The 25,448-nt window shown below is 40.6% G+C and overlaps 1 protein-coding gene across 2 annotated transcripts in view; it reads right to left on the reverse strand.

The window, feature by feature from the left end:
* SRGAP3 (SLIT-ROBO Rho GTPase activating protein 3) overlaps window positions 1-25,218 on the reverse strand; it is a 448,964-nt gene extending 423,746 nt beyond the window's left edge. Inside the window, exon 1 of one of the 2 annotated variants that reach the window (XM_006888900.1) lies at window positions 25,054-25,218. In XM_006888900.1, the coding sequence (XP_006888962.1) occupies window positions 25,054-25,120 (67 nt within the window). In that variant the 5' untranslated portion in view covers window positions 25,121-25,218. The remainder of the gene's footprint in view (window positions 1-25,053) is intronic. The other variant, XM_006888901.1, reaches the window with a different exon arrangement.
* Between the last annotated feature and the right edge of the window lie 230 nt (window positions 25,219-25,448).

A 25,448-nucleotide genomic window follows, 5' to 3' on the forward strand; every position in this document is an offset into this window, starting at 1 on the left:
TCATAATGCCCTAAAATATATTACTTTTAAACTGTTCTCTCCCTCATCGGCTTCAATGCAGTAAACATAATTTACCCAGTTTTTCTCAGTCTTACCCCCACCCCGATGTCAGCCTCATTCTACAACAGTGGCACCATATAATATTTGTCCTTTTGTGACTGAGATATTTCACTCATTAAGTAGAGAATACTCTTATTTTAAAATGTGTACAAGAACATGCAGAATGAACCTTCAGCTGAAATCTGAGCTTTTGGAGCTTTCTCCGTGTTGTCGTCGTTGTGTACCATCGAGTCAAAACCAACCCACAACTGACCCTGACCCCTAGCTGACTCTCCGGTGGATTTTCAGAGGCAGTTAATCTCAAGGGAGGAGATTGTCCATCCTTCTCCCACAGAGCGCCTGGTGGCCTCAAATTGTGTGCCTTCAGGATTGCAGGGCAGCTTCTTGCCACTAGGCCACCAGAGCTCCCCAAAAGTCTCTATAAATTCTTTACTGTCAATTTGCTGGGCGTTAGGTTAGAAAAATATTTTGTGCTCCTTCTTTCCGAAATTGATAAAAATAGAAGGAAACATAAAGGGAAAATACCTGTTTCCCACTCTCTCCAATCCTCCCACCCCCTCCCCTCAGCTATTTGCTCCATTCTCAGTGCCCACGGGGGGGGGTGGGGTGGAAATCATCAGCTGCTTCTGACCACACCCAGCTATGGAAGGATAAACTTTAAAAAAAAAAGAACTTTAAAAGTGAGATTGTAATAGCCACTCACATACGTACTTCAGGTGCTGTGGCTTTGCTTTCTTAGTTTTAAAGCCTCAGCAATCTACTTCATTACTAAATGTTCTTATGCCTTAAAAAAACCCCAAACATATCCAGAAAGTGAAATTGGTAAATTTACTACAGGTCAACCCCATGTACTTCAAGTCCATAAAACCAGAGGCGCTTGTCAAATGCAAGTACTCAGGTGCCGCCCCCAGGGATTCTGACTGGACTGAGGTCCCAATTTCTAGCGCCTTCCTTGTGGGGACTCTGGGGCAGTTGGTCCAGGAACCACATTAGGAGATGAAGAAAGGATTAGTTGCCCAGGATAGCACCTTCACTTGTACATATGACCTTCTGGTGTTTCCAATTCTGTCCTGCTTTCCAACTAAGTGCTTTATCTTCGGAGACAGGTTCACTGACCGGGATTTCAAGTGCTGGTGGCCCATCTACTGGCTTAGCTAACATCTTCATTATTTACTGTTACTATGCACTGATAAACAACATCATGATGAATGGAGAGAAAAACTGAAGTTGTCAACAATTTCATTCTACTTGGCTCACCACTCAAAGTCCATGGAAGCATGAAATTAACAACAGACTGCAGTGGGCAAACCTACAGGGAGGGGACCCCAAACACAAAAAGTCTTAAAAATGTTTAAAAAATGATGTCACTTTGATGCCTAAGGCACACCTGAGCCAAGCTCTGACCTTTTCCGTTCCCTCTTACGCATGTGAAAACCAAACAGTGAAAAAGGAGACAGAAGAAAAACCATTGCATTCAAATTGTGATGACCATGCACACAATAGAACATGCACTAGACTTCAGAAGAATGAACAAACCAGTCTTAGAAGTAATATAACCAGAATGCTCCTTAGAAGTGACGCTGGCTTGCCTACTTTGGACATATTGGAAGGGAAGTCTATCTAGGAAAGGACAGCCCATGTAGTGAGGAGAGTCAGCCAAAGCAAAGGCAGTCCTCAGTGAGATGGAGTGACAATGAGATGCAGTGTGTTACAGAGTGGCTGTACCAATGCTCATAATCATGGAGGTGGCACACGACTGGGCAATATTTCATTCTGTTAAAAATAAAGGAATATATGATTGGGTATTATTACCATGACAGGAGTGGAGTTGGGAGGAGGGATTACATAACAATGAAAGAGTTTTTCTTTTCAAGAAGAGTGAATTGGGGGAAGGGGGTGGACAGGGAGAAAAGTGCAACAATGAATGAATGGAAACCCTAAGTCTCTGTAAATTTTCATTAAAATTAATTTTAAAAAATACAATTACAGAGTCAGAGTCAATTCCAGGGTGTGCTAGAAATTCTGTAGGATCTCTGTAGTGTCCGTTCACACACACAATGCACCGCACTGTGAAGGATTATTTTCCAGATAAGGTGCTTGGGAAAGTTAAATCACTTCTCATTCTGTCTGAGGCATCCAGGCCTATGTTTTCTGAGGACAGGGTGGGCTCACCCACAGCTTGGCTGCCTTCTTCAACGTGGTACATTCCTGCTTCCTCTGCTCTCTGTGGCCTCAGCTTATCTCCAGTTCAGTCCTCTTCAGTTCATCCCTGGCTTCAGTTTCACCATCAGAGGGAAATTACTCCTCAATACTACTTAACCATTCTGAATAAAGCTGTTATTCCTTTTCTAGAAACATTACTGCCTTTTATACTAGGAGTTGTGTGTTTCTCCCTCCATGTCCCTTGAATCTTTCTCTATAGCTCTGACTCTTCTCTAGACAGAAAGATGCTTCTCTTTAGATGCTAAATAACTCAAGAAATAGTGATGATGATGAGATTGGCTCAGCAAACATGATATGGATTTATAGATCAATATCAGAAAACCATCTATAACATTTTCAACCATTAAGGTAGATCTATTTTGTCTTGGTCCTGATCTCTGTTGATGTGTCCCAGTGCTCTCCTCAAGCCCTCTGGCACCATGGGGAAGCGAGACTACAGGGTGGCCTACATGAACCAAATAGCAATGGTCAAATCAAGGGGTCCAATTCAGTCTTCAGGACTAAAGAGAAAAGATTATTGGCATCGACCAAGACCCACCTGGGATGGAGTGAAAGAACAACTAGGAAAGAAAAAGAACTCCAAGGTATTAGCTGAATTTGAAGGAAAAAATTAAATGAGAACTAGAAGAAAGACATAGGGAGAAACTATAAGTGAAAATGGGAGCTCATCAAAAAAAAGTGGACTGGGAGGGGGAGGAAATTGTGCAACAATGAAAGAATTTTTTTTAAAGAGAAAAGCAAATAGGCAGGCAGGTAAGGAGGGAAGAAAATGTGCAACAATGAATGAATAGAAATCCAAGTTCTCTATAAACTTCCGTTAAAATTTCAATTAAAATAAAAAACCTTTAAAAAAAAACACAGCAAAACAAAAAAGGTAAAGAAAGGAAAAGGAAAAGAGGAAATCTAGTAGGTATTCATCTTATTCATCAAACTCTGATTCTTCCATTAAGTCTTCAAATTCTGAAGATGAAGATTAAAAGCAAGGAAAAAAAGGAGAAAGTAAAAGAAGATCTATTCACAGAAATCTTCAGAAAGCTCCATGTCAGAAATGGAATCAGTAAGGACTATTATAAAAAGAAGAAGAAATCAAAGGATGCAATTGAGAAAGAAAAAGATGCTAGAGGACTCAGGAAAAAAAAGTATCCTGAAGATAAACCTTTGTCATCTGAGTCTCTGTCAGAATCAGACTATATTTTTTTAAAAAGCAATGCAAAATTATAGAAAGCAACAGAAAGAAGAAAAGCATAAGAAACACAACCAAAAAAAAATCATAAAAAAGCAGTTAAATCAAGTCCTGACTTACCATAACAATACAAAATAACAGGATTCCCTCAAAAAGAAAGTGCAATGTCTTAAGAAAATGTTAACTGTGAGAATTATGGCATATTTACAAAAATTCATTCATCTTCTTGTTTTCAAAATTATTCCTGGACTTCAGTAGCCACTCAGATGTCACTGTGTGAAAGGGCCCTAATTGTTGTCTGCTGCTTCAATGTCTCTTGTTTTTTCTCTTCCAGTGCTTAATAGCTCTAGGAGATAATACAGTTATACCAGATGACTGCAGATGTATCACTGGTTATTTGGGTATAAATTGAGGATTCCCTCCCCCCAAAAAAATCAATCAATGAAAAATTAAATTGAATACATCTTTGATATATATTCAGAAATTTTAAAAAAGTATCCAGAAGACCTGTTAAAATTTTGAAGTTAGCTTCCAAGTTGTAAAACAACCCAGTGGTAGATGGAATTTGCTTCAGGACTTAAGAACCATAAATGACATAGCTGAGCCTCTACATCTTGCGGTTCCTAACCTCTCTACACTATAATAGACAAAGTGCTAGTCTATAGGCCTTTTATTGTAAGAACCACCTCCCCCCGGAAACTGAATTAAGCCAACAATAAAAACCCCAACCCGAAAAATAATGCCTTTTAATTTTTGACTCATGTACTTTTAACTTGTTAGTTAAATTTGTGTCTTCTAGGCTGCAACACTTCCATGATACATCTTCAAGGATATGAACATGTATGGCTAAGCACAATTGATAACAGTGCATCTAAATTCCAAAATCAATCTCCATAATAGTCTATGTGTTTCCTACCGCCAAAGGGGCCCTTTAGAGTAGTGAGAGAAGATCTTCACCCTGAAACCTACAGGGTCCCTTTTCAGCAGGATGTAGCTAAGAGAATACGCCATCCCCTTTTCCTTATGAATCAGCGTGAAGTCTCTCTCAGGGAGGAGTGATAGGGAATGGCAAAGGATGCACTGACAAAGGAGATTAATCAGAACTGGCTTTGACAAGCACTGTGGCAATTGGACAATTAAAACAGACATTCGGGGGGTGGGGGGAAGAAGAACGAACTGGGGAGGAGGGTAGAGAAAACAGTGCAACAATGAATGAATGAAAACCCAAAATCTCTGTAAATGTTCATTAAAACTAGCACAATTTAATAATAATTTAAAAAAATTTTTGAAGTTGGGATTACATGGCTATCAACATCTTTACTCTCTAAATGTATATTTCCCCTTCCATTGTGTTTATCTGGGGAAGGAGCTTTTAGGGAGATGGAGGGTGGTTTGTTATCTCTTTAGCCAGTGGAATAGCAATAGCTTGCCTTTAACCCTCACACAACCCACTTTGGTGGATGCAGCAGCCATGCATGTTCCTGGGGTGGTCAGAGCGGCCCACAAGCAGTCTTTCCCTTTTGTTGAGCTTAGTAATGTCTTTAGACTTTGTGCTGCTTTGAGGAAACCAGAGAAACAGCCCTTAGCAACATGAGAAAGCCACAGAATCTCTAGAATTTACCTCCTCTTTGTTGTTGTTGTTGTTATTATTGTTGTTACATGCCATCAAGTCATCTGGGACTCATAGCGACCCTATGTACAACAGCCCTAAACCCTGCTCTGTCCTGTGCCAATCCCATTGTCTCTGACATATCTACATCTATTACTCCAATCACTGAATCTACCCATCTCATAGAGAGTCTTCCTCTCCTGCATTGTCCCTCTACCCTCCCAAGCTTGACATCCCTCTCCAAGGACAGGTCTCTCCTTGCAACATGTCCAAAGTATGTCAGACGAAGCTTCAGAATATTTGCCTCCAAGGAGCAGCCTGGCTTAATGCTCTCTTGGATGAACCTGTTTGTTTTCTTAGCAGTCCGTGGTATATTCAATACTCTTCTCCAGCACCACAGCTCAAAGGCATCAATTCTCCTTCGAGCCTCTCTAGTCATTGTCCAGCTCTCTGACACATAGCAAGTGATTGCAAACACCATAGCCTGTATCAGGCACACCTTAATCTCCAGAGTGACACCATTACTCTTCAGCACTTTGGAGAGTCCCTAACAGCAGATTTTCCCATCTCAATGCATGTTTTCATTTCCTTGCTGCTGGTGCCAAGAATGTTGACTATGGTGCCAAGCAAACTAAAGCTGTTAACAATCTCAATCTCTTTACCATTCATCCTGATGCTGCCAATTGGCCCAGTGGTGAGAATTTCTGTTTTCTTGATATTGAGCCTCAATCCATATTCAAGGCTGCAGTCCTTGACCCTCTGTAGCAAGTGCTTCAGGTCCTCCTCAGTTTGACCAAGAAGAGTTGTCATACTAAATATTTTTTTGCATTAAAATGTGTTAAGTCACTTGAACTAATTTTGATGACACTTTGGAGATAAATCATTTCAAACCGACACCGGTACTTTTTGAACTTGAGTTATAAGATCCTAAAATGCATGTTTTATACGGTCACATTTTCACCAGTGATAGTTTTTATTTTTATATGGATTTTTGTTTAGGCTGCAATGATTAGCTTTTGTAACTCCTGTACTACCTATCTTAAGTTCATTTCTGTGTTTAAGGACATACTTGCTTAGAAATGTCACATGTGAGAAGCAGGTGTTCAGTTTGTTTTGTGTTTTAAAAACAGCTTCATATTGAACTGAGATTTATCATAAACAAGTGAGTTGCAAGTCTTGTATGCTGTGTCTTCTTACATAAAGCTATTGCCAGAATCATAGTAAATGCAATGTTCTAAACGTTTCTTGGTTTTGTATATTAATAAAATATAACAAGTTAAACTATTACATTATTACTCTTCCTCTGTCATATTTCACTGATGTGCCAAATGTGGTAATGGTTACCCATGGTGGACAGTGTCTCCTGGAGCTTCCCGACTAAAACAAGCCTGGAAGCCTGAGTGGCATCCACTTCCGAAATGGCTTGCCTCTGGAAAAACTCTATGCACCAACAGTGATCAGGCCTTTCATTCGTAGGGTCACTGTGAGTCGTCCTATAACTCAACGGCACCTAACAACTGTCATATTTTACTAAGATGGTGTACCTCCTCTCTCTTACTGAATTGTTTACCAATAATGTTAAAAAACTTTACATTTTTATTTATCCAGGTAACATGAAACATTATTTGATGTACAGTTACTGTTTTTTTACAGAGGGTGTGACAATTATAATGGTTTAGGCACAAAAGATTTTGGCATGTATGACAAGGCTGAAAAAAAATAGCTATTTTACTTAAAAATAGCTTTGTCTTACATCAACTCCCTTTTGAGGGGGTGTCACAAGCAAAATTTTAAAGATGATAAACCTGCTAGTTTTTAGAGAATACATAAGTCTTGTTTCTAGTTTTTCACAGTAAAAAGAATGTATTTTGTAGTAAAGTTCTTTAAATTTTATGCTTAGAGCTTCATGTATTTGTTTGTTTGTTTGTTTCTGGGGCTTCGTCTGACATACTTTGGACTTGTTGTAAGGAGAGACAGGTCTTTAGAGAGGGACATCATGCTGGGTAGAGTAGAGGGACAGCACAGGAGGGGAAGACCCTCTATAACGTGGATTGAATCAGTGACTGGGGTAATCGGGATGGGTGTGTCAGAGGCAATGAGATTGGCACAGGATAGAGCACGGTTTAGGGCTGTCGCTATGAGTCGCAAACGACTCAATGGCATATAATAACAATAAGAAGATTATATATGTTAAAAAAAATGATAGCTCTATTTCCTTTATGCTTTCCAGGCACTTCTGGACAACAATGTTGTCAGTCTAGAGACTAAGGTGCACCTGATCCAGTCCATAGTTTTTGCAATTACTTGCTATGCATCAGAGAGCTAGATTATAACCAAGGATGATAGAAGAAGAATTGATGCCATTGAGTTGTGGCATTGAAGAAGAGTCTTGCACATACGTTGGATAACAAAGAGAACAAATAGGTCTGTCCTAAAGAGTGTGAAACCAAGTTTCTCCTTGGAAGGAAGGATTCTTAAGCTTCATCTCACATATTTTGACCATGAAGGACTACTCTCCATTGAATTTCCAAGACTGGAAATTTTTAAGAGGGGAAACTATCTTTCTTCAAAAAAATGGTTGAAGGATTTAACTCCTCTAACTTTTGGTTAGCAGCCCACCACATTATTCACTCGGCTACCTCCAAAAATACAAAACAAAACAAAACTCATTGCCATCAAGTTAGAGCTATGATTCTCCAGCAGGTTTTTTGAGGCTGTAAATCACATCAGAAAAGACATTTATCTTCTCTCTTGGAGCACTTGCTGGATTTGAATCTTTAGGTTAGCAGCACAAATTTCCTACTATGCAGCCAAGGCTCCTTAAAAGTACGATTGTTGCATGTACTATCAAGTCAGAACTAACCCATACTAGACCCTCCAGCAGGTTTTCAGAGCTGGTAAATTGCACAGGAGGAGTTTGTCCATCTTTCTTCTGAGGAACATCTACCATTTGCCCATCTTTCTTCTGAGGAGCAACTACCGTGTAGTTTCGGATTGCCAGTGCAGCTCCTCACCAGTAGGCCACTTATTTATTGCTTTTATTGGTTCCAGTAGAGTTTCTTTAGAGAGGATGTGCATAAAAATATTTTTGTTTACGTAGCACATTATATATGACAATAAAATAATAAAGCAGCCAAATATTTTAAAGTAAAAATGAAAAAGAACTTAACACTGGTACAAATTTGCTTTGGTTTCTAAAAATAAAAATAAAGCAAAGACAGCACCATTAATTTTTTCCTAAATAATGAATGATAACAAAATTATCAATTTGTGAGAGAAAAAATTGATACATGCAGGCAAAATATTGTTGGTCATCCAAAACCAGCTATAATAGTACATTGAAAGAGAACTACCAGAAGTCCAAGCTGGGTTTAGAAGATTGGTACTAGGCATATCATAGCTTTTGTCAGATTGATCCTGGCTGAAAGCAGAAAGTACTAGAATAATGTCTGTTTGTGTTTTATTGACTATTCAAATGCACTTGATTGTGTTGATCATAACAAACTATGGCTAACATTGACATGAATGAGAATCCCAGAACACTTAATTAAGCTCATACTAAACCTATACCTAGATCAAGAAGCTGTTGTCTGAACAGAGCAAGTGAACACTGCATGGTTTAAAATCAGGAAAGGAGGTATTAGGCAAAGGACAGCATAGGAGAGGAAGACTCCAGATGAGATGAATTGACACAGTAACTGGGGTAATAGGGGTAGGTGTGTCAGTATTAGTGAGATTGGCTCAGGATAGGGCAGGGTTCACAGCTATTGTACATAAGGTTGATATGAGCAGGTAACTTGATAGCACATAACAACAAAAACAACCTCCAAGCAGTCCACACCACCCCTGACATAGCACCCAAGATTTTTGTAATTACAAGTTATGATTTGTCTCCCTCCATAGAACTAGAGTCTAAAGAGTCTAAGGGAAGGAGTATAGTAGGAGCTCTTTAAATATTTGCTAAACTAAACCAAAGTGAACCAGCTACCACATTCTCAGCATTTCTTTCCCACTGATCTCAAGAATATACCATATCTTAGTTTCTCACAGAGCAATGTAGCCTCTGCCATTTCTAGCGTTTGGATGGGATGCTTAACTGTGGGGCCAAACCAGGAAGATCCTGACAATAATGGAGCCCAAAATTAGAAGAGGGCCAAGAGATAAACTCAAAAACAACCAGGCAGAGATTTGGGAATCTAGAGGGTCAGGGCAAGAAATCAAGCAATAAACAATTGCCAGATGTTGAAAAAGCCAGAGGCTGACTATTTTTCTGACTCAGTTTCTCTGAGGAAACTATCTATGGGAAACTCAAAACATACTACTTGGACAAGGCCCTGACTAAATGACACCAGTTCAGCTGAAATATTTTTAAATCTTTTTTATTTCCTTAAATTGTGATTCTCCTTTCTTGTCATTGTCTTGCCAGATTACCAGTGCCGTGACTGACAGACAATGCCCCTCCACTTCACCTCCAAGACTTATGTTTCCTAATGTTGCTCTTCCTTCAAAATCTCCTGAGTCTGTGTGGTTGGTTCTGGCAGTGCAGTGCTGACAAAGTCCTGTCGACCTCACACACTAAGAACACAATGGCAGACCTTTCCACTACTAGAAGAATTTTTTTTTAAATGACAGTTGCAGAATTGTGGTGGACTACTCCATTGATTTACAGACATTGATTTACAGAATTGTAGCAGACATGTTGCTTGACAAGTTCCTATTCTTTATGGTTATGAGGTGTTGAGTGTTTTAAATGTCAATTCCAACTAAATGCAAAATAGGGCTTTCTTAGCTGTAATCTTTGTGGAAGCAGATAGAGCTGTTGGGTGGATTTAAACTGACAACTTTTAAGATAATCCCTGAGCACTTACCCTTTACCAAACAAACGATACTATTATGCTTTTGAAACACCGAATACTATTTAGGTGTTTCCTTGGAACATACAAGACATGTATGTCTTGCTGAGATCAAATCTCTGGAGGAAACCAAAGCCTTTCTTTCTGTTTTCGTATTTGGAAACTTTCTTAATCTTCTGTAAATTATGCATATTCTTAAAGACCCTCACCAACTATCAGCGTAGGAAACCACTGTTGGAAGCAGCAGAGATCAGAAATCTAAAAACTGCTCCAGACCACCTAACAGCCAACACATTAGAGGGAAGGTAATAGAAGGTGATATTGTTGTTAGGTGTCCTCAAGTCCAGTACCACTCATAGTGACCCTGTGGAGAACAGACCTGAATGCCATCATATCCTGTGCCCACCTCATTATTTCTGATACACTTGAACACCCATTGCTGCAGTCACCTCATCAATCCATCTTGATGGTGGTCTTCTTCTCTTTCACTGACCCTCCACCTTTCCAAGCATGCTATCATTTTCCAAGGAATAGCCTCTCCTAGCAGTATGCACAAAATATGAGAGACAAAGCTTTGTCATCCTTGCCTCCAAGGAGCACTCCAGCGCCACCTTTTCCGATAGATATACTTGTTCGCTCTTTTGACAGTCCATGGGATATTTAGTATTGTCCAACACCACAACTCAAAGGCATCAGTACTTCTTCTGTCACCCTCATTCATCATCTAGCTCTCAGACGCATAAAAAGACACACTTTATTTTTATAAAAACAAATATAATTGATATTTTAATTAAAGTTTATAGAGAACTTGGATTTCCATTCAGAAATATGCACTTTCATCTTCAAACTGGCATCACTGCTCTTCAATATTTTGGAGAGATCCCTGACAGCAGATTTTCCCAAAACAATACATCTCCTTATCTCCTGATTGCTGGAACCAACGGTGTTGATTGTAAATCTAAGCAAGATTAAATCATTACGTTTCAATCCTCTCTCCACCTATCATGAAGTTATCCACTGGCCCAGTGGTAAGGAGCTTTGTCTCCTTGGTGTTAAGATGCAACCTATACTGAAGGCAGAAGTCTTCGGTCTTCTGCAATAAGTGCTTCAGGTCCCCTTCACTTTCAGTAAGCGAGGTTGTTGAATGATCCAGGAAACATTAAAAGAAGAGGGAAAGAATACACAGAGTCACTGTACTAAAAAGAACTGGTCATTACTGTACCAAAAAGAACTGATCAACACTGAAAAATTTCAAGAAGCACCACAGAAGAGCCAATTGTATTAAAGGAAGAAGTTCAAGCTGTACTGAAGACATTGGCAAAAAATAAAGCCTCAGGAATAAATAGGATATAAATTAACATTTTTCAACTAATAGATATAATCTTGGATGTGCTTATCAATTCATACCAGGAAATTTGGAAGACAACTGATTGGCCAACTGACTGGAAGAGATCCATATCTGTTCCCATTTCCAAGAAAGGTGAATCTAACAGAATGTGGAAATCATCAAACAATATTATTAATATCATTAATATTATTAACATGCAAGCATAATACTACTGAAGATCATCCAAAAATGGCTGGAACAGTCCGTCAACAGGGAACTGCCAGAAGCTCAAGCTAGATTTAAAGAGGCTGTGGCACCAGAGTTATCATTGTTGATGTAAGATGGATCCTGGCTGAAAGCAGAGAATATCAGAAGAATGTCTACCTGTGTTTTATTAACTATGCAAAGGCATCTGACTGTGTGGATCACACAACAAATTGTAGCTAACACTGAGAAGAATGGGAATCCTAGAATACTGAATTTTGTTCAGATGACATCTATATCTACACTGTTATCTTAACGGAACAAGGCAAAACTATATGGTTTAAAATAAAGAAGTATGTGTGTCAGAAATGTGTCCTTTCTCCACATCTATTTAATCTGTATGTTAAGCAAATGATTAGTGAACTTGGACTCTATGAAAAAAAAATGTGACGTTAAGATCAGAGGAATACTCATCAACAACCTGTGCTCTGCAGATGGCACAACCTTCAGGAAGGTACTGAGGCCAAGTTCTTTTACCAGGACAAGTCTTTCCTTTTAATGCTTCTTGCCAAAGGTAGGAACTGTTGCCTGGATCCCAGTGGGGAAGTTAATTAGTGAGGGACTAGGAAGTGGGAAATTCTAGCTAAAAGTGGCTGGCACAGCAATGGGGCTAGAGGAAATTCTTGTTGAGTGAGCTCAATTCCCCCTACTTTAAAATAAATCTGCAGAGAGGTGGGACAGGAGCGATTGCTATTTAGGCGATAATTTGCCAATTTTAAGCTCAAGGCCTGTAATTATTTGCCTGGTGGCTTTAATTTGTTTTCTTTTTAATTATTTAAAAATACATAGAACAAAACATTTTACAATTCAACACCTTTTACACATGAATTTGAGAGACCTTATGTCCATGTTGTACCACCATCACCACGACATTTTCTACATTATTCTATCTACCACCATTAACAGTACCTTCTAAACAACAACCTCACACCCCCACTCCCTGTAACCACTAAGCTTCAGTTTCTACACAATTGCCTGCTTCATGGAGTTGGGATCATACATTTGTCCTTTTGTGACATATTTCAATTAGCATAATCTTTTCAGAGTGCATCCAGTTTACAGCATTTATTAGAACCACTTCTCTTTATGGCACTTCTCAAGTATGTATAAACCATATTTCATTTACTCTTTCATGTGTGGATGGACACTTAGATTGCTCCCACCTTTTGGCTATTATGAGCAGTGTTTCAGTGAACAATGGCTATGTAAGTAGCTAGTACTGTTTCTGCTCTCTGTTCTTTTGGGTATGTACCTACAAGAAACTGCTGGATCATATGATGATCCAATATTTAAAGAGTCTTCTGAAAGCTTCATTATTGTTGTTGTTGTTGTGTTCCATCAAGCCTCATAGCAACATTTTAAACAGATCTGAACTCTGTCCTATCCTGTGTCATCCTCTCCAGGTCTGATTTACTTGAGCTTATTGATTAACTGGCTCAGTCACTGTGTCAGTACATCTCAGTGAGAGCCTTCCTCTCCTTTGCAGACCCTCTAACTTTCCAAGGATGATGTCCTTTTCCAAAGAATAGCCTTTCCTAACAACATGCCAAAAGTATGGGAGGTGAAGTTTCCCCATTCTTGTCTCTAAGGAGCACTCTAGCTGCACACTGTCCAACACACATCTGCTTATTTTTGGGACGCTATGGCTTGGGTCATAAAATCTTTTTAAGAGAATATATGCTCATGACAGAGCTCTACATGAGACAGAATTTAACATTCCTTTAGGTGAAGCTTCTTTTAAACTATGTACTCCTGGATTCCAAACAAAACCATTAAAAATGCAAACAAAAACTTCACAATATAGTGCCCAAAAGAGGACATCCCCTTTGTATCACTTGGGAGTGCCACTTATTTAGCATTCAAATGAAACCATCATGAAGCTATTGTAAATAAGGACTTATTTACAAGAGTGTTCATCTTAGAATTCTTTATAAAAGGGAAAATTGGGAATAATCTAAGTAGATTTCCAGTATTAGTGGATGAGTTAAACTCAGTATGGTATTATGATCTCATTTTAAAATTTCTGTATATGTTCTTCTTGTTGTGTGACATTTAATTAAATACGATTCATGGTTGACCCGTCAGTGAACTTTGAGAGACTATAAGTTAAAAAGGAGGAGAGTGCCCATATTTTTCCCAGGGAATCTCTAGTGAATGCTTGCTGCCTTTGGGTTGACAGTGTGACTTCCTACCCTCTAGGCCAGCAGAGCTCATCTCTACATCTATAATAGACTCTAATAAACAGACATAGATATATAAAGACTAGAAAGAAATAAAATGAAAGTTTGTTGTAGTTCTGTCATGTAGTGGCTTAAAGATTTTTTTTAAAGTTTTCTTTTTACTATTTTCCAAACTTGTTATGAGTATACACTACTTCTATAATCAGAAAAAAGAAAAGTGCAGGTAAAAAAAAAAAATTGAGATTCTCATCATACCATCTCCATGATGAGAAATTTACAGGTTGTTGGAAATGAATGTTAAGTTGCTTCCTGCTCAGGTTCATCTCCCATCTTCACTCCATTCCACCTCCTCTGGGCTTCAGCCAGGTCAAACTGACCACTTCCCAGCACCTGGGCCCTTCATGACTCTCATGCCTTTTGATGTGTGTACTCTTTCTGCTGTGCTTTTTACCATCCAGAGACCAGAAATCCAAAAAGCACCACAGAGTACCTGGGAAGTGTCTAGTCTATCTACTCATCTTCCAAAAATGCTTTCTTCTATCAGGCAAATGATGCTACAGATATTTTGATTTCTGGTTCTAGTGAGACTCTGGGTGCATTTTTTACTAGCCATTGGCTGTGAGTTGATTGTATTCAGCCTCCTATTTAAAAAAGGTTTTGGGGCCTAAGGGCCACAGGCCCTCGGGCTTTGTTTTAATTGTTTTTGGTCAGACATTCTTCTTATTGGTATAACTCTGGTTGCTGTGCTGTTAAACACTATGACACTGATGTGTCAAATGTGATAATGGTAGACAGTGTTTGGTGGAGCTTCCAGATTAAAATAAGCTGGAGTGGCATCCACTTCTGAAATAGCTTGCCTCTGGAAACTCTATGAACTTGGAGAAATGATGAAAGTTATACAAGTTTCATTCATAGAGTTGCTATGAGTCGCCTATGACTTGATGGCACTTAACAACACAACAACAAACTCCACACTTCCATTTCAACACTTCCACTTTAGTTTCCACAGTGGTTCCAGCACCATCCCTGTACTTAGCTCACTTTATCAATCTGTTTTTACAAGCCATCTTTCCTAAAACACAATGAGTTCATCAGAGACAAAGGCAAGAATTATACTTTACCCATTTTTGTGTGTCCCTGTTGTATACATACACCACTGTTACATGCCACTGAATCAACTTTGACTCATAGTGACACTCTGAAGAACAGACCTGAACCTTGTCCTATCCTGCACCACCCTACCATCTCTGACAGGCTCAAGTGCATTGTTAAAGTCACTGTGTCTTGTTGAGGGTCTTCCCTTCTTCGATCCTCCATCTTTCCCAATATGATGTCTTTTTCCAAGTACTTGTCCCTCCCGACATTATGTCTCAAGTATGTGAGATCACTTGCTATGCATCCGAGAGCTGGACAATGAACAAGTATGTCAGGAAGAGTTGATGCCTTTGGAGAAAAGCATTAAACATTCCATGGATGGCCAAAAGAACAAACAGACACGTCTTGGAGAGGGTGCAGCTGGAGTGCTCTTTGGAGGCCGGAAGGATGAAGCTTTGCCTCACATACTTTAGACATCTTGCTAGTAGGTGCTATTCCTTGGAGTGGGACATGGTGCCAGGAAGGTTGGAGGGTCAACGAAGGAGAGGAAGACCCTCAACTAGGTGGATGACACAGTGACTGCTGCAAGTGGATCTAGTGTGTTAGGAAGTGTGAAGATGGTACAGGATACAACTGGGTTCAGATCTTTTCATCATAGTGTTGCCATGAGTCATACTCCATTTAAGGGCACTTAACAACAACGACAACATATGTGAGGTGAAGTTTCACCCTTCTTGCCTCTAAGGAGCACTCTGTTGACACTTTCTCCAAGACAGACTTGTTTGTTCTTTTGGCAGTCCATGGGATATTCAGACACACACTAGGACCTTAATTAGCAGACTATATTAGATCACCTGCAACACCCACCTCTGAAGCACTCTTGAAAACTTGCCATCTAGTCCCTAGGAGAAGAGAGCTTTGGTGGCCTAGTGGTTAAGGAATTACACTGGCAACTTAAAGGCACATGATTCAAATTTACCAGCTGCTTCTCAGGAGATAGACAATCTCCTCCCATGCAATTTATTGCTTCAGAAAATTTGAGGGTCCATTATGAGTTGGTTCTGACTCAATGGTACATAACAACAGTAATCCTTAAAGATAAAGAATAATTCAGAAGCTAACGAGTTCTTTAACTATCTCTGCACAGATGCTCTTGTCCCTTTCTCTGGATTGTTCACCTTTCTGAGTCAGCTGTCAGATCTACTGTGGGATAAAATCTGGATCGTCTTCATATAATGTCGCTAAACTGCAGTTTCCAATAAAATCTTCTGCACCTCAGAACACAATATCTATGTTATAATTGTTGTTGTTTTTAAGTGCTGTAGAGTCATAGAGGACCCATTGCGACCCTATGAACAAAAGTCTTGAACACAAAACCTTTCTCTTTTCTCCAAGTTCATAGAGTATCCAGAGGCAAGCTATTTTTGGAAATGGATGCCACTCCTGCTTCCAAGCGTGTTTTATTTGGGAGATCCACCAAAAGCAGTCCCAAGCCTTTCTAAACATGAGGTCAAATCCAAACAGCTCACACTCTATTGTGAACAACAGCCACACCCTAGTCTCAACCCCAAACCAGAAAACACACCCATAGCAGAATTGGCCTTTCCACTCATTTTCCCAGCCTGGGCTATTACTATATAATAAGCCCATTACACAAATCATTCAAGAAATACTTTGATCACTTTATATGCCAAGTGCTATTCTAGGTTTTTAAAAAAAAAAAATAGAAATGAACAAGAGAAACAGAAGTCTTATTTTTACAGAGTTTCAATTCTGGTAAGGAGGGGGGGAACCCCAAATAAAGACGGAAAAATAATGTGATTGTTCTGCTGAGAATTCAAGTCAGTGGATCCAGTAGAGAGTTCCTGATTTGTGACAAGATGAGGCAGTTAGGAGGTGACATTAAAGTTGATTGTTGAATATCAAAAAGGGACGAGTCATGTGAAATCCAGGAAGAGGGAAAAGTTCATTGCAAAGGTGATGCATGCTTGGAGAGGAGAGTAGCCAGAGGTCAGCATGGCTGGAAGACAACGAGCAGGAAGACCACAGCGGGGTGAGGTGAGAAAGGCAAGAACATCATAAGTTTTCTAAGTGCTGGCAGAAGCTGAGAGTCAATTCCTGTGAAATGAGGAGCTCCTGGAGGTTTTAAGTTGTGTAAAGCTCACTATACTGAATTGTTCAATATAAAGTAAATAAAAATCTTTACAACAGGACCATTAAGCAACACCATAGTAAAGGGTACACTGCCGACTCAAAGGCATAGAGTTGGAACTCACCAGCTGCTCTACAGGAGAAACAGCTTCCTCTCGTGTGACTTACTGCCTCCGAAAACCCACTGGAAAGGTGGTGATGGGATGGTTCCAATTCAACAGCACAAAACAACAACATGTGTGATTTCAAGATTTTTTTTTCCCCTCAGTATTACAATTCAAGGCTTGAAATTGTTTGATGGTTCTTTCAGCTTGAGAAATGCAAAGTGTGTTCCTTTTTGGTTTTCCAGCTCCTTGAATATTTCATTATAATACTTTGCTTTTTTTTCTCAAGCTGCTCTTTGAAATCCTCTGTTCAGCTCTCTTACTTCAGCATTTCTTCCCCATGTTTTGGTTTCTTTTCATTCTATTGCAAGTTTCAGTCTCTTCTGATACCCTTTTTGGTATCTTCTGTCTTTGTAATGACCTTTTTGCTTTCTTCATGGATGATATCTCTGATATTACTCCAAAACTCATCTGAATGATGCAGGAAACATCAAAAGAAGATGGAAGTAATACACAGAGTCATTGTACTAAAAACAATTGATCAACAGTGAACCATTTAAGGAGGTAGCATATGATCGAGAAAAAATAGTACTGGCATGGAAGGCATCTAAGCTGCACTGAAGGTACTGACAGAAAAAAAAATAATAATTGAGCTCCAGGAATTGAAGGAATATCAATTGAAGTGTGTGGGGAAATTGATGTAACCCCCTGAACATGCTCATCAGTCTCTGTCAGTAAATATGGAAGACAGCTCCCTGGCCAACCAACTGGAAGAGATATATATTAATCTGAAATTTGAAAGTTAGAAAGATTCCCATTTAAACCCTAGCCCTATCAGTATTCACTGTGCAACTTATATTATTTCTCTAAAATTCAATTTTTTTTTCTCCATAAAATGGAAATAACCACTATCTCACAGAGTTGGCATTTGACCATGTTGATCATAACAAATTATGGCTAACATTGAGAAGAATGAGAATCCCAGAACGCTTTATTAGGCTCAAGCCAAACCTATACATAGACTAAGAAGTTAAGCTGCTGTCTGAACAGAACAAGGGAACAGTGGACGGTTTAAAATCAGGAAAGGTATGTGTCAGAATTGGATCCTTTATCTCTATCTATTCAATCTGTATGCTGAGCAAATAATTTGAGAAGCTGGACTACATGAAGAAGAATGTAGTATTAGACTTAGAGGAAGACTCCTCAATAACCTGTTATTCAGATGACACAGAAGAAGGCTTGAAACTGAAACTGAAGAAGACTTGAAATATTTGCTGCAGAAAATTAAAGACTACAGCTTTCAGTTTGGACATAAAGAAAATAAAAATCCTCAACACTGAACCAATAGACAACATCATGATACATGGAGGAAAGACTGAAGTTGTCAAAGATTTCATCTTACTTGGATCACAACCAACACCCTTGCTAACAACAGTCAAGAAATCAAAAGACGCATTGCATTGGGAAAATCTTCTGTTAAGGACCTCTCTAATGATGTCTGTTTAGAGCTTAAAGTGTAACTGATCCAAAGCATGATCTTTTCAATTAATTGATATGAATCTGTAAGTTGGACAATGAATAAGAATGCCAGAAGAAAAACTGAAGCCTTTGTTTTGTGATATTGGAAAAGACTACTGAATATCCCGTGAGCTTCCAAAAGAATGAACACATCCGTCTTGGAGGAAGTGCAACCAGGGTGCTTCTTAGAGACAAGGATGGTGACGATCCAGCTCACATACTGTTGTTAGGAAGGGCTAATCCTTGGGGGAAAAGACATCATGCTGGGAAAGGTGGAGAAACAGAGAAAGGGAGGAAGACCTTCCATAAGATAGACTGACATAGGGACAATAATAAGGGGCTCAAGCATATCAGAAATCACGGAGATGGTAGAGGATAGGGCAAGGTTCAGGTCTGCTGTTCACAGGGTCACTATTGAGCTCTAGCAGACTCAATGGCACCTAAGAACAACAACATAGGGTTATTGGGATCCCAAAATAAGATACTCTCTCTGTACATTGACTCAGACATATAAGTTTAATAATTACTTACCTCCCACTGCTAAATAAAGTCATATAGCTTGAGAATACCTTGTAACAGTCACCAGATGACTAATAACCAAATAGACAGTGGTTGCCAAAAAGTGAAGACCATCCTTCAAAGACATATGCTCGTGGTAAAAACTCCAGAACCACTTAATCCCCAGATCAGAAGAATAGTACATGTCTTCCAGGTTCTATCCAAACTTAGTTATGAACAGATACCACCTTCTCAAGGACTGTGAGCTTCCAACACAACAGGGGTGTGTACCATAGAGTGTGCAAAGCTGTGGTCTTTCTGGAAGCAGATGGCCAGGTCTTTCTCTCTAGACACCTCTGGTTGTATTCAGATTGCCAACTTTTTGGTCAAGACAGTTAAACACATAACCATTTGCACCACCCAGGAACATATTTTTCATCTTTACCAAATCTACACTTACAAGTATGTCCCTAACAAACAGGAACATCTCACATCATGAAAAAAGACTTCTTTTCCCAGTAAGATGTCTATGTCAATGGAACAGAAAGTATGGGTTTAAAAAAAAAGAATTGTTCAAACTATGAGTCATAAGATTAAAACTTTCCATTGGTAATTTACCAGTAACTCCTTCAGCCAGTCATGTACCAAGATAAGAGGAAAACAAAGAGAACTATAAGCATCTCTACATTCAAAGTTCATTGCCAATGTTCTAAACACTAAGTTGCAATAAAGGATAATTGGGTAGTAAGATAGATGCAAGACAATTGCTACTTCTGCCTAGAAGAGGTGAGATGGAATTCTGGAACAAGCTCTCATTTGACGAGATATTGAAGGATAACAAGGAGAGGCAACAAAAAGAAGAGAAAGAATCTCAAACAAGATTAAGTCTCAAATGAGGAAGGGACCTGGAGGGACCTGGAGGCAGGAAAAGGGACTGACAGGCTGAACATGATTGATGATGTAACGGGAACTCAGGGGGAGGCCCCATCACCAAGGCCTTTGACAGACTTCAACTTGTAGACCACAAATTACACTCATGGGCTGAAAATGTTTATCCAGCAGTGCTTTTCAATTTTTTAAGTCAACATGTGAAAAATCCAGAGATTTTGTTTAAAACCCAGCTTCTTTTGACATACCAGAGAAAGATCTGGCCATTTCTGCCCAGCAAAACCAGGTAAGAGTTGGACACTGATCTCCCCCCTTCCCCAGATGCGCTCCCCAGTTGGCCACAGTCCCCACCATTGCCCACTGCTTCCCTGACTCAGCCTGATATACTCATGACTGAATCGAGGATATCTAGCAAGATCCTCTCCAATCACTTGATGTCATGCTGTTTAAGACTCAGTTCTCTTGGACCTCAGCTGGAAGTTTTGTGTTTTTCCTTTTCCTTTTCTTGTTTTAGCATCAAATTTCAAGAAAATTTGTAGAAAGCAGAGTCTATTTTCATCTCTCACACCATCTAGCCCAAGATTAAGTACAAAGTAAATAACCAGTATTTGCTGAATAAATAAATAAATGCATCTCTGCACTCTTCCTCAGTACCTGCTCACTCTTCTTCCTTGTAATTCTAAGTGTTTGCTATTAAGAAGGCCTAAAAGGAACATGAATGTGTAATAAGAACTAAAGTACTAAAGCCAACCACTACATTTCTATTTCAATTTTCTATTAGGTTGAAATGAAAATGCAAGTTCTGAATAAATGCAGAACAGACCATTATGTCTGACAGCAAGATGAGCTGAAGCCACAAGAAGGGCTGCAAATCAGATCACCAAACACAATCCGTCATCCTTGAGGGGACTGTGGAGGCTAGAACAGGTGCCAGAAAGCTGGAGATGAGCAAGGGTTGTTCTGACTTTGTAAAAGAGAAAAAGCTTGCCAGGTACAGACTAGAGAACGTGATGTCTCTCTCAGGCAACATCTATGAATGAATTCATAAAAGGGGCACATGTGAGCACCCAGGACAGGAAGCCATGCCCATTTGCTTGGGGTTCAGCAAGAATAAGTCATGTTAAATTCATTCCTATTTCTCCCCTCTGATAAGGTCCCTAGCCCAGCAGATTGTAGAAATATAGCGGATAATGCAAGAATGGACAGTGAAGAGAGCAAACTCAGTCCTTGGGTTGCATTCCTGATAGCAACAGGTGCCACATGAAGGAGGCTAACAGTTTCTTTTCTTTTTGATCACATCTGGGGAAAGTTATACAGTTCAAATCCACCAGCTGCTCCATGGGAGAGGGACGGGCAACTCCTCCTGTGCAATTTACTGCTAGAGGGTCACCTCTGGGGCGGTTTCTACTCCATGATGCATAACCATAACAAGAGAGAACTGCCTTTAGAACTTGGTTCCATTCTTCAAGAAGGATATTGAGAGTACAATCTTTTAGAAACCAATTTTGAAAAGAAAATTTCAATGTAACACTTTCATCCAGATTTCTGGAAAGCAGGGCAGAGCAACAATGGTTGAAGCCAAGCAGTGACTGTCTAGATAGGCTAGGTGTCGTCTGGCTCACCAGCTCTTCTCATATTACCTTCACTCAGGTGGTCGATCAGCTGCCATAAATCATCTCACTTGCCCAGCTTCATTCATTTGATCTATCTTCCAAGCATCCAAAAACATTGGAGTTTGCAATCCAGGGTCAAGTGGATCCAAAGGAAAGGGAAGATGTAAGTGGTGAGGAACCACATGAGGAAACGAAGGTAATCACAATCCCTCCACATACCTCATGGGCAGTCATGGAGATGAAACATCTATCTCATTGGGTGATGCTCCAAGAGGCAGAAACTATAGGGCCAATAAGGGAAGGGGTTGTTGTCATCAAGTCAGTTCTGACTCAGAGCAGCCCTAGAGGACAGAGCAGAACTGCTCCAGAGTTGGTTAGGTGATAATCTTTATGGAGAGAGATTGCCAAATCTAATCCTGCAGAGCAACTGATGGATTCAAACCACAGACCTTTCAGTTAGCAATTGGGAGCTTAGTGGTTGTGCCAGTAGGGCTCCTTTCTGGTGGAGGAGAGACATACTTAACACAATGTCAGGGACTCAACAACACATAACAACAAGAAGGATATATGAGTACAATAACTAGAAATGTCAATAAATGGATCCGTGGGCTTGCAAAGGAGTGAGCTCCCCCTCAGTGGAGATGTTCAAGCATATGCTGTGCAAATCTTTATGAATATGCTGTCAAAGGGATTAAAGCCTTAATGAGGTAAGAGAATGGGGTAAGAGAGTCTAGAAATTTTTACAACATAAAACAACTCTTTACAAGAGAAAAATATTCCTCTTTATTGGGTCAATAAATTCTTCAAATGGAAGTAAAAGGGACTAAGTCGACAAACATGCTCTCAATATTATTTTTTAAAATACAGAGATTCGCTTGGCATAATTGACAGATTGAAAAATCTGTCTAACAAGGTGGAGCCTTTGCACCAAGTTGGGCAAATGCTATGCAGGGAGAAAGGTCATTGGCATCAGGCATTGTGTTCAGCGATTGGTCAATCATTCTTCCCAAGCAAGCAACAAAGACAAGGGGATAAAAGTAGAAGGGTAAACAATGGAGCTTAGTCAAGATGCAGCATTCCCACCCCAAAACTGCCATCTGCTGCTGCCATTAATCCTTCAAGGGCCAGTAGCAGGAGGCAATCCATCTGGGAGCACTGTGCCTGGGAGGGAGCTGAGAAAGGAACCGTCATATTCTCAACTTGTGACCTTGGGAAAGTCCTTTATCATCAGGGCTTCTCATTTCCTCACGTCCAAAAAGTGGGCTCTTTGCAACTCTGTTCTGTACACCTGTGTGGGCCAACAGCAGAATATCTGAGAGAAAACTGCATATAGTATGAAAACACTGCCACACATATCAGTAACTAGAGGATTCACATGGAATCAGAGGGTTTCAGGCCCAGTAGTACTATCCTGGCCTGAGTCTTGTGGACAACAACTCTCAAGGTATAAAATTAAACTTCGTTAGCTAGAATGCCAAGGAAGCTATCATCTAGGAATGACAAGACTGTCTGGACAAATTTCCTGATGAAATTCATTCCCTTGTGTATGCTTAGCCAATGGCCTATAAAAGAAAGTGACTTATTAAATAAAGTAAGTCAACGGCTTATAAAACTAAAGATGAATGGTAAAAAGGGAATAAAACGAGTCTAATAAATGCTTAATTGATCCTTAAGTGAAGTTCACTGGCCCGGTGACAGACGTCATTCAAAAATTAGAGAAGCATATTTCCCACCCAGGCAAGGCTCATACAGCCCAAACTCTCCAAAATTCAGCATCTCCCCCTTTGTCATGGCATTTCCACCCCCCCCAGCCCCGCCCCCACACACACGGTAAGAACCTGTTTAAAAAAAAAATCTTCCAATTTAGCCTTCTGAGCTCCCTAAAATGTATATGTTCAGGGACCGACACTGGTTTGGGGGGGGTAGGGTTGTGTTTGGTGACTAGTTTTTTAGTTCTCTTTTTAATTGACCCAAGAGCAAACTTGATGAAATATAATCTCTGGTCAAACGAGGGCTCGTAAATTTTCAGTAAGGCTGACTATCAAAAGTCACCGTTTTCTACACAGAACTGAACATGAACAAGGAGGCAGCAAGGATTTTCCTGGACTGACATGCCTGCCAGGTTTGAGAAGGAAAACTAAAAGGCAAAAAAAAAGGGCTGTTGGTGAGACCCAGGGGAAAAAAAGAAATACCCCCAAAACCTCCCCTGAACCACTGCTCCTCCCAAAGTTTTCCAAGTGTCTAAATGTGTACAGCACCCATGTACACTCATCTCCTGCCACGCGGGGTGGCCACTGGCTTCCAGGGCCAGTGAGTCCTCCCTCACCCACAGCAGCAGCCACAGCACGTGCAACAACCTCAGGGCATCTGAGACACAAATAATCAACTTGATTAATAAGCTGTGGACGACCTCAAGGATGAGCCTCACTCTATGTTTTACCTTGCCTCCAAAGAGAGACACAGAACCATGCTACACCATGTATCACAGCAAGGAGAGACCTTGACCAGAAAGAAGATGAACTGGAAGAGACTCGAGCCTGACTCCGCTGAGCTTGCACCCTCAGAGAACGGCGAGCATGGTGGATGATGTGCTGACATGTTTCTGGCCAAAGCCCCGATCTGGCCTGGCTTAAGATTCTGCCTGCGTTTTCTCTAGGTGACTGTGCCCGTTTTACGACTTCACCTCAACAGTGCACCTGGAGGGAATCCGCCTCAGCACCCAAGCTGGGACCAGCAGCCCGAGATCATCTCACCCCCTCCCAGCAGGCTGCCCTACTAACCACTACAGCCAGCAGTGCCTTCTTGCATGAATAGCACGCTGAGTTGTCCACCTTGAACGAAGGCTGCTGACCACAAACGTCACTACATGGCCATGCTGAACACCTTAAGCGAATACATTTCTGCACCTACATCTTCTGTTTTCCCAATTGCATGCATTCGTTTGGATCTATATGCCCCAGGACTGTTCATCCATAGCAAACCAGGCCAGGCAAGACAGCGACAAAGAGGTGCAGTTTGCAGCCCTGCCCCTCCTGCACACACGCCTGTGAATTCCAACCCAGAGAGAGAGGTGAGGTGAAACAACAACAAAAACCAACACGGAGGTGAAGATATGTGAAAAACACACATCCGTTTCCACGGGCTTTTACCATCCGGGGGTGGGGGTGGGACAGCGACTGTCAGAATGGTCTTAGAGTGACATGGATCAGCGACACGCGTCAGGCCCAAGGAGGGTCCCCTTCACACACCTGCAATGCAGTGATTGCTGCCCGCCCCACAATCCAGGCTCCCAGCCTCGCTCGGCACAATCTGCAGCTGAAACCAGTTCAGACTTGTGCCGCTGCCACCGTTCCTCCTCACAATAAGATTATTGATGCATAACAGCATTTCATAATGACAGGGAGGAAAAAGGAAGGGGGAAAAGAAGCCAGAGCAAGAGAAAAGGGAAAGGAGAGGGGAGGAGGAAACTCCCCAGCCGTCATCTCACCTTTTATTTGAGCTTCATACTCAGCAATGATCTCTTTGTCTTTCTTGAACTTGGTTTGAGATGACATCTTCTGTGGCCAAAGGGACTGGCAAGCTGTTTGATGAATGTTTCCTTTTCTCCCAAGCCTGCTGTCAAGCCCTGGGAATCACAGGGCTCCGCTTGGTTTCGCAGGTTTAAGAGCTGATCTTGTTCACTGGGCTGCAGAGGGAACAATCCTTCTGGGGAGAAAATTCCCCTTGTGTGCTGAAATATGGCTCAGCTGGTTTGGTCTGGTCAGCTCCTCCAGCAAAAGGAGAGCCACCCTTTTCACACAGGAACCTGCTCCAGATTTTCAAGCTGCTTCGTCCAGAAAGACCACAGCCCAGAACATTCACACACTTGCACACAAGCACATG

The sequence above is a fragment of the Elephantulus edwardii genome, unplaced genomic scaffold (genome assembly GCF_000299155.1).
Source record: "Elephantulus edwardii isolate Elephantulus edwardi_28Jun2011 unplaced genomic scaffold, EleEdw1.0 scaffold00073, whole genome shotgun sequence".
Lineage (NCBI taxonomy): Eukaryota > Metazoa > Chordata > Mammalia > Macroscelidea > Macroscelididae > Elephantulus > Elephantulus edwardii.